The sequence below is a fragment of the Equus caballus genome, chromosome 1 (genome assembly GCF_041296265.1).
Source record: "Equus caballus isolate H_3958 breed thoroughbred chromosome 1, TB-T2T, whole genome shotgun sequence".
NCBI classification, from domain to species: Eukaryota; Metazoa; Chordata; class Mammalia; order Perissodactyla; family Equidae; genus Equus; species Equus caballus.
Genome location: NC_091684.1, coordinates 10,873,902 through 10,891,361, shown reverse-complemented (window position 1 = coordinate 10,891,361; position 17,460 = coordinate 10,873,902). Strand labels below are relative to the sequence as shown.

The following is a 17,460-nucleotide window of genomic DNA, read 5'->3' as shown; positions in this document are numbered from 1 at the left end:
AGAAACTATGAGGATCCATTTGACATGATGGGCACTTGGAGTAAAAGGATGGGCTAATCTCTGAGCCAGGCCTGCATTTGTTTTCTCACTCTTGCACTTACTTCTCCCAAACCCACATGTCCATTGCCTTTAGGGTGCCCCCTGAGACCCCAGCCTCAGTCCCCCAGAACTCCTTGTCCAGTCCTCCCCATCCCAAGCTGGCAGGGTGGTTCCCTTGGCTAGATTTGCACAGCTCGTCATCTGTCCTGACTTTTTGCTCTTATCCCTTTCCTGAACAATTCTGTGTGTATCTACTTGTTTCTCTAGTGACATTGTCAGCTTCTGGGAGCAGAATCCATATTGTTATCATCTTTGACATTGTCCCCAACCACATGACACACACACACACAGAGTCTTGAGAACACTGTCTGCTGTCTGGTGGGCATTCAATGCTTGTTAAATGAGTAAGTAAGTAAAAGCTTGAATAAATGTATACCACTCAGCTGATCCAAGTTTGCACCTTTATGTCCACTTCCAAGTGTTAACAAAAGAGAGAGTGAACACATTAAATTCTTAGATCTCATGTCTAAAGGACTAAGGATTCTTTTGAAACCTGTGTGGCATAGTCCATTTACTTAGTACAATGTTCAGAGCCAACTGCTGGACTGCTGGGTTTGGAGCCAGTCTCTCCTCCTGGCTGTGTGACGCTCACTAGGCTTTTTTACCTCTTTGTGCTTCAGTTTCCTTATCTGAAAAACGGGGATAATAGCTACGTATTTCAAGGAACTATTGTGCAGATTAAATCGGGGAGTTAGTGGAAAGCCCTTAGGTGACAGCGCGGTGCACAGCCATGTAAAGTGAGTGTAGGCTTCTTCTGTGCCTTGAGGTGAGTCCTGTGGAGGAGCGCTCTTCAAGGAAGAGGGAATTCTGCTGCATGACTGATGAGCTGGGTGAAGAGGGTACAGTATTTCTGCTCTTCGCTAGTAGCCATGGCCATTTTGTCACAATTGCTACCCCCAGCACCTGGTAATCACCAACTTGCTTTCTATCTCTATCGATTTACCTCTTCTGGATATTTCACACAAATGGAGTCATACAGTATGTAGCCTTTTGTGCCTGGCATAATGTTTACAAGGATGCTGGTTGCTTTTAAAATTCTCTATGTTGGATGAGCTTGTATAAAGCTAATTGAATTCTTCTCCTGGAAATGTAAAGCAGAAGAAAATAGTCTTTCTCTTTCCATTCAGTATAAATATCAAGAGTCGTTTTCCTTGTATTGTTGTTTTCCAAACAGCCCTCTCAACTTCCACCATCCTGGAAGACGTTAACCACCCAACCTTAGCATCAGGTAGGTCAGTGAGCTATGAGTTAAGATGACAAAAAATGGGTGTGTTACATTGCATATGCCACTTCCAGCATTTTAAGCCCATAGGAAGGATGAGTCGAACCTCAGGGTCAGGGGAAATTCTCTTCCAAGGGATGGAGGGATGGCCCTTCGCCAGCTGCTTGTTGAGTCTGTTTCTGCTATGTCCTTGTGTCTGTCTCAGGAAGAGAAGCTTCAGTCCTAATCACCATTTCCTTGTTGTTCTAGCTGTCCCTGTGATTGACTCACTGTCTTCGAGTCACAGAGCCAGTGTTCCTTGGCCCAGCCCATCAGGTCAGCAGTGTTCCTCTCAGGATACACCATTGCTCTTGCAAACTCCACGGGGGATGGTCACAACCAGGGAGGGACCCAAGGGAGCTGCACAGTTGGAGGCCTCGGAGGTGCCTGGGGAAAGGCCTTAGGGAGAGGAAGAAGGGACCCAGCCTCCAGGACTGGGGCTGATTGGCTGGGCCCCCAGATATGACACATGGCACATGTGCCAGACATGATGGCACATGACATCCTCACTTTCCTGTTTCCAGAGAAACTCTTCAAAGTTCAGAAAATATGGAGAATGAGGAAGCAAATAACCATGTCTCCTTTACTTAGACATGACTGACGCTTACACTTCGTTGCATTGGTTTTCCAGTCCTATCAAGAAATAAAATATTATAGGGGCCGGCCCCGTGGCCGCGTGGTTAAGTTCATGTGCTCCGCTTCAGCGGCCCAGGGTTTCGCTGATTTGGATCCTGGGCGTGGACATGGCACCACTCATCAAGCCATGCTGAGGCAGCATCCCACATACCACAACTAGAAGGACCCACAACTAGAATATACAACTATGTACTGGGGGGCTTTGGAGAGAAGAAGAAGGAAGGGAAAAAAAAGAAGATTGGCAACAGATGTTAGCTCAGGTGCCAATCTTTGGAAAAATAAAAGGAATAAAACATTGTAGATAAATTTGAAGTTCCCTAATTTCCCCAATCTCAGTCTCTATTCTCTCGTTCTTCCTCAGAGACAAGCACACTCTTGAATTTTGTGAATATCTTTATAATTCACTTTTAATACTTTTACAAATATGAAGTGATCTCTGTAGATGTTATTTTACGTTGCTCTTTCACACAAATTATATTAGTGCCTATATACCATTCAGTATCTTTTATTCTTTACTTAATGTTACATTTTTGAGGTTCATCCACATTTATATAAATACATATATATACGTTTCACTGCTTTTAACTGTTGTAGTGTTACATTTTTTAATAAGCCATTTAATTTATGCATTTCTCCACTGACAGAATACATCAATTTTTCATGTCCGCTCTGCTGATGTCAAGTCCTAAAGCACCAATGCATGAGAAATACATATTCTACAATCTAATCTGCTTTGTTGAGTGACTAATAAAGAGCACATCACATGTGTAATTATTAGCAATTTTTTCCTACAATACTCTTCTACATGTGGAGGAAGCAAAAGATTTCCCTTAATTTGTAAGCCAGGCAAACAGAGCGAGTTCAATAGGTAAGTTTCAAAAACGTACATTTATTTTTGTTTCCACAGAAGACTGGCCCGAGCTGAGGCTGGTAAATGGCACTGGAAGATGCTCTGGACGGGTGGAAGTTTCCTACCAGGGCACTTGGGGGTCGGTGTGTGACGATGGCTGGAGTCTGGAGGAGGCGCACGTCGTGTGCAGGCAGCTTGGGTGTGGCCAGGCAGTGTCTGCCCCCCTGGGCGCCCACTTCGGCCCAGGCTTTGGAAAGATTCTCCTGGACAATGTGCACTGCAGTGGAGAGGAGAGCCGCCTGGCCCTGTGTGCCCACGACACCTGGTTCACTCACAACTGTGGTCACGAGGAGGATGCTGGGGTCATCTGCTCAGGTGAGGGGTCTTTTGCATTCTTGATGACTCATGGACAGAATGGGTCGTTACAGAAAATGAGGAGTGAGCCAGTGGCCTCCTCCTGTGAGGGCTGACGGTTTCCTCTCTGCACACTAACAGGTGCTCTTACGGCAAACCCCTCCCCTCCAGGTAAGACTGATTTGGGCTATTCCTATTCATTCTACTCACTTCCAGTTCTGTCTGGCTACTATTCTGTGTGGTAGAAATAGAATGAAAATGACCCTGTTAAATCAAGCTTTAAGCAGTTTACAGAGGCTGGTTTAATTGATCCATGTTGCTTGAAACCTAAAAGGTTTTCCCAGTCTATAGTTCAACCCACCCTAACAGATGAAACTTGGAGCACAGATACATAATGCTGACCTAGCTCTCATGTGCTCATGCTCTCCTTCTCCAGGAAACCTGCCAATCTTGGCCTGAACGGCCCCTCTTCCGTGCAGCTGCCCCAGGGTAGATCCAAGACACCATTTAGCGCAGCTTGGTGGAGAGCTGAACACTGACCGGCAACATCGGCAAAGAGGGAGTTTAGGAATTAGCTAACTATCCGATCACTGGGTGCAGGAATCCTCCCAAATCAGAACTAAATTACCAGGCAGCTGCAGACAAGATACAGCCCTTGAAGGCCTGTAATTAATAGTCATTGACTTTAGAATATAGTTTTCTATGACCACACCCATCAGTCATCATGAATCACTTATTTGAGAGAAAATTGCCATTTACTTTCCAGAGTGATTCGATGAGAAAATCATCCCTCTGGAGTCTGTGGGGACTGAGCCTTCCTAACAGGCAAAGAAATGACAGCAGTTGAAAATTTCTGCTTATGTGATTTTAGAGTACCTCTGCCGTTAGGGAAAATCATGCGACCATTTCAATCATTTCTTTTCTATCCTAAAGCAGTGGTTTTTGAAATTTACTGTGCATCGAAATTACCCAGAGGGCTTGTTAAAACACACATTACTGGGTCCCACCCTTAGAGTTTCTCATTCAGTAGGCCTAGGATGGGGTGGGAAATTTTGCATTCCCAACAAGTCCAGGATGCTTGTGCTGCTGGTCTGGGGACCACACTTTGAGAACTTCTGTCTTAAAATAAAACAAAGAAGGAATCTTTCTTATCTTGATAAATAGAAGCGGAATTATCATCATCTTCATCACCATTATCATCCTCATCATTAGCATCATCTTTGCCATTATCATCTTCATCATTGCTGTCATCATCATTGCCATCACCATTGCCATCATCATCACCATTGTCATCATCATCCGTGTCATCATTATCAGCATCGTTGCTACCAACACCACCACCATCAGCATTATCACCAGAAACTAATCTATCTAGTAAGTTGAACTTTGTATTCATGAATCACTTCCCTGGTTGTTTTTAGCTTATGTATTTTTATGATTGTGTATATACAAAGCTAAACATCCAAACAAGAATATTAAGTAAATTATTAAGATATCTGCAAAAATCTGGATATCTGGTATTTTTAAATATGTAAATAAACAGGTCTCTGTGGAGGAAGACTTTTCCATTTATAGCTGGGAGGCTGAAGCTGCATTCAAGGCCTCCTCTTCATCTGACAGCCATTGTCCTGTTCCAAATCCTCATCACCTCTTCCAGTCTGGAAGAACACAGAATTCTCCTAACTGGTTTCCCTGCCTACAGGCTCCCAATATTCTAGTCCATTGTTTACATGCAGTCAGAGTTATCCTTTTTTTAAAAAGTTTGTCTTATTGAGATATAATTTACCTACAGGAAAAATCACCATGTAGTTCAAAGAATTTTGATAAATGGTTACAGGTGTGTAAACCTCACCACCATCAAGATATAGAGCATTTCCACTACCTTAAAGAGTTCCCTTGTGCCCCTTTGTAGTCGACCCCTTCTCCTGATCCCCAAATCCTGGCAACCACCAGTAGGATTTCTGTCCCTCTAGGTTTGTCTTTTCTGGAATATTATATAATGGAATCCAACAATATGTAGCATTTTGTGTTGAGTTTCTTTACTTAGAATAATACTTTTGAGTTTCATCCATGGAGTTCCATGTATCAGGCATTCATTCTTCTTTATTGTTGAGTAGTATTCTGCTGTATGGATATACCAAAATTTGTTTGTCGTTTTACCACTTGATAGATATTGTTTCTAATTTTTGACTGTTGTCTACTAAGCTGCTGAAAATATTCACACACAGATTGCAAACTATTTTCCAAGGTGGCTGTACCATTTTGCATTCCCACCAGCAATGTATGAGAGTTACAGTTGCTCCACATCCTTGTCAACACTTTGGGTTTTCTATTTTTTGTCTGGTCATTATCATCTCTCCACTGTAATGAGAAAGTGATATCTCTTTGTGGTTTTAATTTGCCTTTCCCTAATGACTAAAGATACTGAGCACATTTTCATGTGCTTATTTGCATCTCTTCTTCACTGAAGCATCTGTTCAAATCTTTTATCCTGTTTTTTAAACTGGATAGTTTGTCTTATTTGTTGTAAGACTGGTCTTTATTTATTCTGGATATAAGTATTTTCTCAGACACATGTTTTGCAAATATTTTCTCTCAGTCTATGACCTCACTTTCCACTTTTTAACAGTGTTTTTTGAAGAGCAGAATTGTTTCATTTTAACAAAGTCCAATTTACCAAGATTTTTTTTCTTTACTGAATTTTGCTCTTGTGTTTTATCTAAGAAATCTTCACTTAACCAGGGTCTCACAGATTTTCTCCTGTTTTCTTCTAGAAGTTTCATAGTTTTAGGTTTTTCATTTAGCTTTATAATCCATTTTGATTGGTTTTTTAATTTAGTTTAAAGTATGGCTCAAAGGTTATATATTTTTCCATATAGTTGGCTAATCATTCCAAGACCATTTGTTGAAAAGCCTTTCCTAACTCTGTTGAAATACTTTGGCACTTTTGTCAAAAATAAAATAACCATTAATACATGAGTCTATCTCTAAACTCCCTCTCTTGTTCCACTGATCTATGTGACGCCATATTATTCTCATGCCCCCTCAGTGTCTTGATTGCTGTAGCTTTAGAGTAAGTCTTGAAATCAGGCAGTGTGAGTGCTCCAACTTTGTTCTTTTTTCTTCTTCAAAATTGTTTTTGCTAACCTAGGTTTTTTGCGTTTCATATAAAATTTTAGAATTAACATCAATTTCTGCAGAAAAATATCTGCCAAGATTTTTAATTTGGATTGTATTGAGTCTATATATAAATTTGAGGAAAATTGATATCTTAACAATACTGAGTTTTCTGATCCATCAACACAGCATATCTCTTCATTTATTTAGGTCTTTATCACACAAATATTTTGTATTTTTCTGTGTACAAATTTTGCACATATTTATCAGACTTATCCATAAGAATTTGATGGTTCTTGATACTATTGTAAAGGCTTTTTAAAATTTTTCTATTTCAATATTTTTGTGGCTGGTGAGTCAAGCTTTTCCCCAAAATAATGAAGTATTTATTGAATTGGGGATATTATGATAATTTTTTTAGTTTATTCACTTCTCATTTTATAACCTTCTTTCCTATTCATATCAGATCTGATTTTACAGATCAGGAAACCGATGTCCTTTTATAGTTTGTGGTGGAATGAGAACTGGATCCCAGATTAGAACAATCATGTGTTTAGGCTGGAAATTCACTAAGCTCTTTAGAACTGGCCTCTTGTATTTCACAAAGAGACGCTAGAAATCGGTTTGGCGTACCCCATAGCTTTCTCCTTACTCAGCTTTAGTTTCGTTTCTTGGAGGTGCTTTTCATCACTAATTGGTGTTTTCTTTTCACTGTAGCTGCTGAAATAACAATCGCACCCATCACCACTGGGGAGGAGCAAACACCAGTGGGTACGTAAAAATGAGCTTTTTTGAGTTTACATTGAAACCTTATATCCTATATATTTATTCAGGTTTACAAGTTGCTTCATATTTCTAGAAATAAGCACAAAAATGGAAATTTTATAGCAAACATTGCTGGGAGTCTTCAGCCCCTACCAAGATCGTTGAGGTAGCTAAAGATGTGTCCGAGAATATGCTCCCCGAACCACTACTTCAGCAAGATGTTAAGATGCATTGCAGGGGCTGGCCTTGTAAGGTGGTGGTTAAGTTTGCGAGCTCTGCTTTGGTGGCCTGGGCTTTGCAGGTTCAGATCCTGGACACAGACCTACACAGCACTCATCAAGCCATGCTGCGGTGGTGTCCCACATACAAAATAGAGCAAGATTTGCACAGATGTTAGCTCAGGGACAATCTTCCTCACCAAAAAAAAAAAAAAAATGCATTGCACACATGCGCACACATACACAGACACACAGAAGTTCTATGGTCCTGTGAATTTAGGAAACATTACATTAAACAAATTAAACAGGTTTCTTTACCACAGGATGTCTAGGAGACTTTGATATACAATTAACCCTATACATTCCCACTAGAAGTCATAGGATCCCATGCTTATGAAATACACTTGACCCAAACCCCTTTTTCTTCACGTACCATTTCTTAGGAAGTTTTCTGCATTATATAAGTAAGGAAAATGTGGAATCTGGGTATTTGGAATTAATGCATATGCTACCACAATATTCTAATCAAATGGAAATACATGTTACCTCATCTTCCTGAATATCTAAATTGGAGGTTGCTGCCCTCCAGTGCCTGCGCTGCCTGAGACAAGCCCTCCCCCCTCCTCCTTCACCCGCTGAAGTCCTGCCATGGCTTTAATGCTCCGTTTCTCCGGGGAGCTTCCCTGGTCTCCACAAGAAGACGTATCCTCTCTATCGGTATCTTTTCTGTTCACATCCCTCCCAGTCCACCTCACATTACAGTTACTTGAACACTTATTCTAGCTTCTGACTGAGTTATGAGCCTTTTAAATGCAGGCACTCTGTCTCACTTTCTTTGCATTGGATAAAAATTTGTTACTGAATGATGGCACACAGCATTATTGATTTTAGAGGCTGCTTTTATTTTCTGTAGGTGTCCTTAAGTACAATGTTCTGAAGTTTGTCTTCTATTTTTTAAAGATTTATTTCTACTGAGCCACAGATTCAAGGACGAGTTTATCATGAATGTATAAGTGATGGGTTAAAAGCTAGACAATCTTGTTTGATAATGGAGATAGTGATTCATTTGGAGGACTTGAAAGAGAACAAAAAGCTTCAGAACGCTCTTACAGAGTTCTTCCAGCAGTGTGTCCACTTTGCTCTTTCCACCCTACCGGCTGGCGGTGACCTAGCTTTGTTGTTCCTTCTAGCTGACGGCTTCTCAGAGCCTTCGCTGACCACACCCCCTGAGGTCTTGACACCTCCTCCTGCAGGTACTGGAAGCGGTTCCTGAGAAATTAAGGGCTGATGGATAGTGTGGAGAGAGGCATTTCTCCAAGCTGGAGGGAAACCACAGGGAGAGTTAAGGGGGGGCATAGCCCTCTGACAAGCTGTGAGATTTAGAGCAATTTTCTTCACTTTTCTGAATCTCAATTTCTTCATCTGTGAAATGGAAACCCATCCCCTACCACATGGGATTGCTGTAAAGATTAAGACAGAAACTTTTAAGTTAGTGGCTCTTTGAGGCTCTGGCACTTAACTTACAAAAAACAAATGTTAATTCTTGTCCTCAGTTTCCTTTACATGGTAAAGTCATAACGGAGGATTTATGGGGCCAAAGGGACCAAGTTGCTCTAAAGCTAATGTAGTCTGGAGGACAAGGGGTCTATTTAGCTGTGATCTGCCTATGGATAGTCTAGTTTCCTATCTCATTGTCTATATTGACATCTCATATTTCTATCCCTGTCTGTGGCAAGAGGAATAACATAGAGATAAAATGGTCTTGTCAGGAGAACTTAGGAATTTTGGAAATTTCTGGAAATGCTGGAAAAAGAGTTTCACCTTTTGGAAGGGGGGATATAGCAAAGTCTCACTCAAGGGATTTGAAATTGAAGATCATTCTGGCTGTTCTTAGTGTGGGGTGCATGAGGACTGTGTGATCGTGCATGTTTGTAAACTGGGGATATGACCACCTAGGGATTTAAAGGGATGAAGAAACCTTCCAGAGATGGGAGGGCCAGCCCCCAAGCGTCTCTCCGCCTTGTCCTTCCCAGGAGCCTGGATGGCCGTGAGGCTGGTGAATGGCACCGGGAGGTGCTCAGGCCGCGTGGAGGTTCTCATCCAGGGCACGTGGGGGACTGTGTGCGATGACCTCTGGGAACTGGCTGAGGCCACCGTCGTGTGCCGTCAGCTGCAGTGTGGCCAGGCTGTGGCCGCTCCCACAGGGGCCCACTTTGGGGCAGGCTCGGGGAAGATTGTGCTGGATGACGTGCGGTGTGCAGGCAGTGAGAGTCACTTGGGGCAGTGTTTGCACAGGGGCGAGGCTGGGCACAACTGCGGGCACCTGGAGGATGCTGGCATCATCTGCACAGGTGAGGGACTGTCATCTCCCAGGATGTTGCTGCTTTCGTGCCCCTTCAGGCATTTTCAGCCTACGTTCACACCAGTCATTAAGCAATTTATTGAATTATCCCTTTATAATAAGTCATGCTTATGTCTTTCAACCCTCAGGTCGTGACAGTCCACAAGCCCCCTCCCACACCCCAGGGCCCGAAGCCACCTCCTCACTGTACACACTCACAGGTAAGCCATCTGTGCTTGCTACGGTTGTTTTCGGTTCTTTTCACCCTTAGAAGACACCGTCTCAGTCAATACTGTGGTACGGATACTTAAGGATCGCAGAGCTACCCACATGCTCTTTACTGTGCAAGGACTGTTGAGAAGAACAAAAGGGGCAAGAAGTCTTTCAAAACGGGATGCTTATCCAGCACCTGAAATTCTTGATGTTTCCTTTCCCTGTCTGTCAGTGGTTATTGCCGGGAAATCCAAATTGTATCCCACTGATTCAGGAGTTGAATCCATTGTTATTTAATCCACTTGAAAAGGGTCCAAAGAAGTTAAAAGCATTATAAAAAGTAGATGATGCCCCAGCATATTACCCCACCTATCAGATGCTAGCGGTGGGCCCAGCTAACCTCGAGTTGATGCTTGTAAAGCCCACAAGATTGAGGAAGGCAGCAGAGCGCCTAGTGCTGAGGCACCCAGTGTGGGCACCGTTCCTCCTGCATCCGACCTGTGCTGAGCCTCCATCTCCTCCAACAGCAGCCTGAGGGTTGTGGTTGAAGACTGAGGCCAGCTCTATCAGCACCAACTAAAAAATGAAACCACAAATTGGTTCTCCACGCTCAAAAACCAGTTTGCTGCGTTAATTCCTATTTAACATTTTAAACACTGATTTGGGCCAATTGACTCCATAATGATATGGCAGTAAGGTTGTTTGGATTGATGTTTTATGGCGCAAAATGAGAAACAAGAGCTGCTCAAAGATGCTGCATACGTCTCACATAGCTTAGATAAGCATAGTCTAGATAAACTTGCCAAACACCAGGGAGAACCTGAAAAGTCCATTCGTCGATACCCACGTCGTGTCTCCGTAATTGCACACAGCCGGTTGTCTCCCAAAAGAGAAATAAGAGAGATCCCAAAATGGAGTCGTGGGCATTCAGAGAGCTCTCATGTACAGACCTTGGAGAATGTTGTAAAACCTGACCTTCGAGCCTGGATAACTAAGCTTAAAGACAGGGTGAAGTGAGGTCTTCGTCGCCTAAAACTTTGTTTGTGGGGGAAATCGATGGAAGACCTGATGTCATATTTGAGTCTGACTTTTCAGAATGTTCTCATTGTAAACATCATCTTTTCCTACATAGAGTTAGAAGGCTCCTGGTCACAGTGATGTCTCTGTTTCTACCCGTTTACAGGTGATGGACTGTCAGCTACCATACCCACAACATCCCCTCCCAGCCTTTACTCCACGCTCACACCAGCAGGTAATGCCTCTCTGTGACCTGGTTAGTGTTGTGCTTAGTATTTTCTGAGCACCTACTATGTGCCATGCACAGAATTAAGTGCTTTCACAATGTTGTTACTGCTCAATAACCATAAAGGAAGGTGCTATTTCCAACATTTCACAAATGAATAAACACAACACAGTCTCAGAGAAGACAGATGAACACGTGATCCTGGTCAAATGACTAGAGTCACACAACCATAGGCAGCAAAGGCTGGGTTCCCCGAGACCTGTCTGACTAGAAGGAGGGTGTCAGTTTCACTGTGTTTTTCATGGCGTCATGGGTCAAAGCTATTTCAAGCGCACTGGAGAAGGAAGGTATGAGCAAGGACTAATTGCTCATGCAAAGATTATTTGAGAAAATTATATGGAAATGTTAAAATGTTAAGTATATTTTTAGGCTATCTATAACAGAGAATTTATTATAATAAATACATAGAAGATAAAATGTTGACTATTAATTTGGTTTTACCATTTTTCCCCACATTGCTTCATTTGGGCAAAATCTATCTCAATTGTCCCTAGGCCTTCTCACTAGCACACAAGGTCTCCATTTAACATTTCTTGGCATGTTTCCCCAACTATGGTCTAGTACAATCTTTACAACATTGCCTGGTAACCAGGGAAGGTGTTATTTCCATTTTACAGTTGAGGAAACTGAAGTTCAATTGTAATAAAAGGTAGAGTCAGGGCCAAGCTTTGGATTAGAGAAATCCTGTTTTCATGTTGAGAATTCAGTTGTGTCTCTGGAATGGGGTCCCTCAGTCACATGCCCTAAAAAAGGCTAGGAATCCATTTGGAGAAACAAATATCGTCTTTTATCATTAGCCGAGGGATTGCCCATTTGAAGCGACTTTTCCTTATCAATGGGGGCTTCCCCCTTTGCCTGTGACTGCTGAACCAACATTTCCATAAGCTGTATCTCCTGTATGAACAACGTCACCAGGTAATCAACAAGCAAATCCTTTAAAAATGACCTGAGGATATTCATTCCGGCTCTGTTGGACTGCATTGTAGAAGATAAGTCCTCCCAAAGAGAAGAAATAGAAAAACCAAATACAATAAAGAAAGCTACAAAGGCTATTATTCTACTGTAGGTGATGAGGTATGTCACCAAGAGACAGCAATTCTGAAAAATTGAGTTATTATCACCTACAATATATCCAATTTAGGAAATCTCCCTGATCTCAGAGAGCTAGGTTGCCAGTGTCTCTCCATCCTGTGCCTCCCAGGAGCATTGATGGCCATGAGGCTGGTGAATGGCATGGAGAGGTGCTCAGGTCTTGTGGAGGTTCTTGTCCAGGGCACGTGGGGGACTGTGTGTGATGGGACCTGGCTGAGACCACTGTCATGTGCCACCAACTTCAGTGTGGCCAGGCTGTGGCAGCCGCCACTGGGGCCCACTTTGGGGCAGGCTGGGGGAAGGTTGTGCTGGACGACGTGCAGTGTGTGGACAGCAAGAGCCACCTGGGGCAGTGTGTGCACAGGGGTAAGGCCGGGCACAACCACAGGCACCTGGAGATACTGGTGTCATCTGCACAGGTGGGGGGCTGTTTTATTAACAGAGATCACTTCTTTGTTTCCTTCAGACATTTCTGAATGGTTCATTTTAATGAGTATTCTATTACAAGTAGCACCATAGACCTTAGTATGTGGCTTTCTTTTGGCCATCAGGTGCTGACAATTCACCAAGTCCCACTCCAGTTATAGAGCCTGAAGCTGCCACTTCATCATACACTTTGTCAGGTTAGTCCTGTCTTTGCTCGGTTCTTTTGTTTTGTAGCTTTTGCTCACTAGAAAGTCCCTTTCTTAAGCCAAGATAGCAAGGTCTTGGCATTGCATAACATCAGAGGGCACCATCTCCCTAGGATGCACTGTGAATTGCATCTTCTGGTAGGTCATCACATGTTATGTGTGAATGGTGGTCCCTGGAGTCATGCAGTTGGGTGGTCCTGCATGGTTGAGTAACTCCAGGGGTAGAAGAGTTAACAGCCATTCTGCATCATAATAGGTCATACAGAGGGGCACAGACCGAAAGAGTAAACAAATTTCTCATTCCATCCCATAGACATCTTAAATAATTCCTGAACTTGCCTAAATGATGCCTGTACATTGGGAATGTACGGTTGTCCCCAAATGGTTCGGGGGCTCAGTCAATTAGAATAAAATCAGTTAAGATTGAATTAGTGTCTCCCAAGAGATATTTGGTGATCAAAACAGATTTTAAAAACTGCTTGTAGATTCACAAACCAGTAGACACTTGTGTGATTAGTATGCAGCGTCTTTTTAATTTCAAGAATCTGAAAAATGCAGAAACAAGCAAATAAGTGGCTGGAAGAGGACACCAAGAACATGTAAGAATGAACAGTTCCTCCTCTGAAGGTATTTGATAGGGGAGCAGTGAAGCCTGTTTCCTTAAATACGTGATAACATGGATGTCAGAACAGAACAATAGTTAGAGAAATCGCTACTGGCAGTAGCCACACATTCCCAATGTCCCCTTCTTCACCCTGACTGAAGCTGACTGCCAGCTGCTTCACCATCAGGAAAAAGCCTCTTGGTGTATTTTTGACATCTTAAGACTCATTTACATTGTACCAGTACAATGCACCATGTGGCCAACTCAAAAAAGAAATTACGTGATCATTTCTTTTTCTATTCCAACCCATTTTAAGGAACCAGTTTGATGGTTTAACCACTTTTAGATAGTCTATTTTCAAAACATTTAAACTATAATGAAGTGGCTATTCAATTCAGATGACTAGTCACAATAATGAAGTGGCCAGTCAATTGTTTCGCTTTATATACACATGTAAAAGAATGTTATGAAAAATATCAAACTCACTGACAAATGTTAAGAATAGTATAGTGAACCTGTGGGTATCCACTACTGAGTTTTATCAAATCCTAATATTTTTCTCCGTTTGAGATCCTTTTTTAAAGAAAACAATATAATAGCACATTAAAAGGATCATACACCATGATCAAAGGAATTTTTCCCTGGGATACAAGGACTGTTCAGCATATGCAAATCAATGAATGTGATATACCGTATTAATGGAATTAAAGATTAAAAAAATCACTTGATAGGGGCTGGCCCCGTGGCCGAGTGGTTACGTTCGCGCGCTCCGATGCAGGCGGCCCAGTGTTTCGTTAGTTCGAATCCTGAGCGCGGACATGGCACTGCTCATCAGACCACGCTGAGGCAGCATCCCACATGCCACAACTAGAAGGACCCACAACGAAGAATACACAACTATGTACTGGGGGGCTTTGGGGAGAAAAAGGAAAAAATAAAATCTTTAAAAAAAAAAATCACTTGATAGTCTCAATAGATACAGAAAAAGCATCTGACAAAATTCAACACCCTTTCTTGAGAAAAATCCTCAACAAACTAGATATAGAAGGATTGTGGCTCAACACAACAAAGGCCATAAATAACAAACCCACAACTAACATTATTACTCAGTGATAGACAATTGAAAGCTTTTTCTCTAAGGTCAGGAACTAGACAAGGATGCCTACTCTCAGCACTTCTATTATTCTATAAAATACTGGAAATCCTAGCCAGAGCAATTAGGCAAGAAAAAGTAATGAAAGGAATCAGAAAGGAAGAAGTCAAATCATCTCTGTTTGCAGATGACATTATCCCATATGTAGAAAACCCAAAACACTCCAGGAAAAAAAAATGTTAGAAGTAAAAATTGAATTCAGTCAAGTTACAGGATGCAAAATCAGCATACAAAAGTCAGTTGTGTTTCTCTACACTAACAATGAATCATCCAAAAAGGAAGTTTAAAAAACAATCTCATTTACAATAGTATCAAAAAGAATAAAATACTTAACCAAGGAATAAACTTAACCAGGGAGGTGAAAACTACAAAACATTGATGAAAGAAATTAAAAGAGATACAAATAAGTGGCAAGACATCTTGTGTTCATGGTTTGAAAGACTTCATGTTGTTAGCATGTCCCTATTACCTGAAGTGATCTACAGACTCAAGGCAATTTCCATCAAAATCCCAATGGCATTTTTTACAGAAACCGAAAAAGTCATCCCAAAATTCATGTGGAACCACAAAAGACCCAGAATAGCCAAAGCTATCTCGAGAAAGAAGAACAAAGCTGGAAGTATCACACTTCCTGATTTCAAATGAATTATAAAGCTACAGTAATTAAAACAGTATGGTACCAGCATAAAGACAGACATAAAGAACAATGGAACAGAATAGAGAACCAAGAAATAAACCCACACATATATGGTCAACTGATCTTTGACAAGTGTGCCAAAAATACGCAATGGAGAAAGGATAGTCTCTTCAACAATGATGCTAGGAAGACTAAATATCCATGTGCAAAAAATGAGATTGGACCCCTACTTTATACCATACACAAAAATTAACTCAAAATGAATTAAAGACTTAAACACAAGACCTGAAATCATAAAATCCCCAGAATAAAACATAGGGGAAAGTCTTTTTCGCATTGGTTTTGGTAATAGTTTCTTGGATATAACACCAAAAACACGGCAACAAAACCAAATAGATAAGCAGGACCACATCGAACTGAACAGCTTCTGCTCAGAAGAAACAATCAACAGAATGAAAAGGCAGCCTACGGAATCGGAGAAAATATTTGTGAACTCTATAAATGCTAAGGGGTTAAATTCCAAAATATTTGTGGAACTTCTAAAAATAACAAAAAAATAAATAACCATATTGAAAAATGGGCAAAGGACTTGAACAGACATTTCTCCAAAGAAGACATGCAAATGGCCAACAGGTATATGCAAAGATGCTCAACATCACAATTATCAGGGAAATGCAAATCAAAACTACAATGAGACATCACCTCACACCTGTTAAGATGGCTATTTTTTTTTTTTGGAAAAAAGATGTGTTGATGAGGTTGTGGAGAAATTAGAATTCTTGTACCCTGTTGACGGGAGTGTAAAATAGTGCAGCTGCTGTGGAAAGCAGTATGAAGATTCCTCAAAAAGTTAAAAATAGAACCACCATATGATCCCACAATCCCACTTCTGGGTATGTACCCAAAAGAACAGAAATCAGGATCTCAAAGAGACACCTGCACTCCCATGTTCATTGCAGTGTTATTCACAGCAGCCAAGATATGGAAACAACCTAAGTGCTCATCAACAGATAACTGGATAAAGAACATGTAGTATATACATACAACGGAATCTTATTCAGCCTTAAGAAAGAGGGAAATTCTGCCATTCGCCACAGCATGGACGAACCTAGAGGACATTACGCTAAGTGAAATAAGCCAGTTTCAAAAGGATAAATAATGCGTGATTCTGCTTCTATGAGGTACTGAGTGAAACTCAGAAGCAGAGAATAGAATGGTGGTTGCCAGGAGCTGAGGGGGGCAGGGAATTGGGGAGTTGTTAAACAGGTATGAAGCTCCAGTTACCCTAGATGAATAAGTTCTGGAGATCTGGTGTACAACATAGTGCCGGTGACTAACAATTGGGTATTGTACACTTCAAAATTTGTTAAGAGGATAAATCTCATGTTGAGTGTTGTTCCCAAAAAATCAAAATAAAAAGGAGACACAAGGACACTCTGGCAGGTGTTGGATGTGTCTATGATCCGGGTTGTGGTGATGGTATCACGGGTGTCTGCATACGTCTAAACTCAACAAATTATACACATTAAATACGTGCAGTTCTCTACATATCAGTTATACCTTGATGACGCTGTTTTAAAAAAAGAAAACAATAGAGTCTCTGATTGCTCTTTTATGAGTTAATAATTTGAAAACAGGGCTGCCTTAAGGCCCCGTGGAAGCCTCACATGGCTCAGAGTACTCAGAGCCCAGATAAAGCCACCAAAGATCTAAATGGAAACCAAAACTTTCAGCCATCTAATTGACTGCATGTCCCTGTGGTAGAACATCTGGATTGCTCCTAAAAGAAAAGGAGGAAAAAATCCACCGTGGTTTTGGAGCACTTAGAGAAGTGGAGTGTACTAACGAAGGGTATGTCCTCAAAGTATTAGCGTTTGCCATCCCACGGTGGAGTCTGATCTCCAGTGTTGGATGAGTGTGGCAGGGAAGGAGGTGGGAAGAGCAGACCCAAACCCTGACAGGACAGTTTTGGACCCAGCCATTCTCTCTCGCTGATTGTCAGAAGTTTACTCTGTGTGGTGAGGTGCCATGTAGCAGTGGACAAGGCCTCTCTTTGTCTACACTCATAGGTCAAATACTGTCAGCAGCCATGCCCACCACAGAGCCTGCTACACTGCCTGCAACTCCTACTCCAGCAGGTAAGTTGGCATGACAAGTTCTATGGGGAATGGGGGAAGGGCACCGT

The 17,460-nt window shown here is 41.8% G+C and overlaps 1 protein-coding gene across 1 annotated transcript in view; it reads left to right on the top strand.

Moving 5' to 3' along the window:
• Nucleotides 1–4,512: 4,512 nt before the first annotated feature.
• The window catches only part of LOC100058262 (scavenger receptor cysteine-rich domain-containing protein DMBT1), an 85,956-nt gene continuing 73,008 nt past the window's right edge, over nucleotides 4,513–17,460 (top strand). The window contains exons 1-6 of the mRNA XM_070276080.1: nucleotides 4,513–4,574; nucleotides 7,035–7,088; nucleotides 9,791–9,862; nucleotides 11,038–11,106; nucleotides 12,801–12,872; nucleotides 17,345–17,413. Of these exons, the coding sequence (XP_070132181.1) occupies nucleotides 17,365–17,413 (49 nt within the window). The 5' untranslated portion in view covers nucleotides 4,513–4,574; nucleotides 7,035–7,088; nucleotides 9,791–9,862; ... (1 more) ...; nucleotides 12,801–12,872; nucleotides 17,345–17,364. The remainder of the gene's footprint in view (nucleotides 4,575–7,034; nucleotides 7,089–9,790; nucleotides 9,863–11,037; nucleotides 11,107–12,800; nucleotides 12,873–17,344; nucleotides 17,414–17,460) is intronic.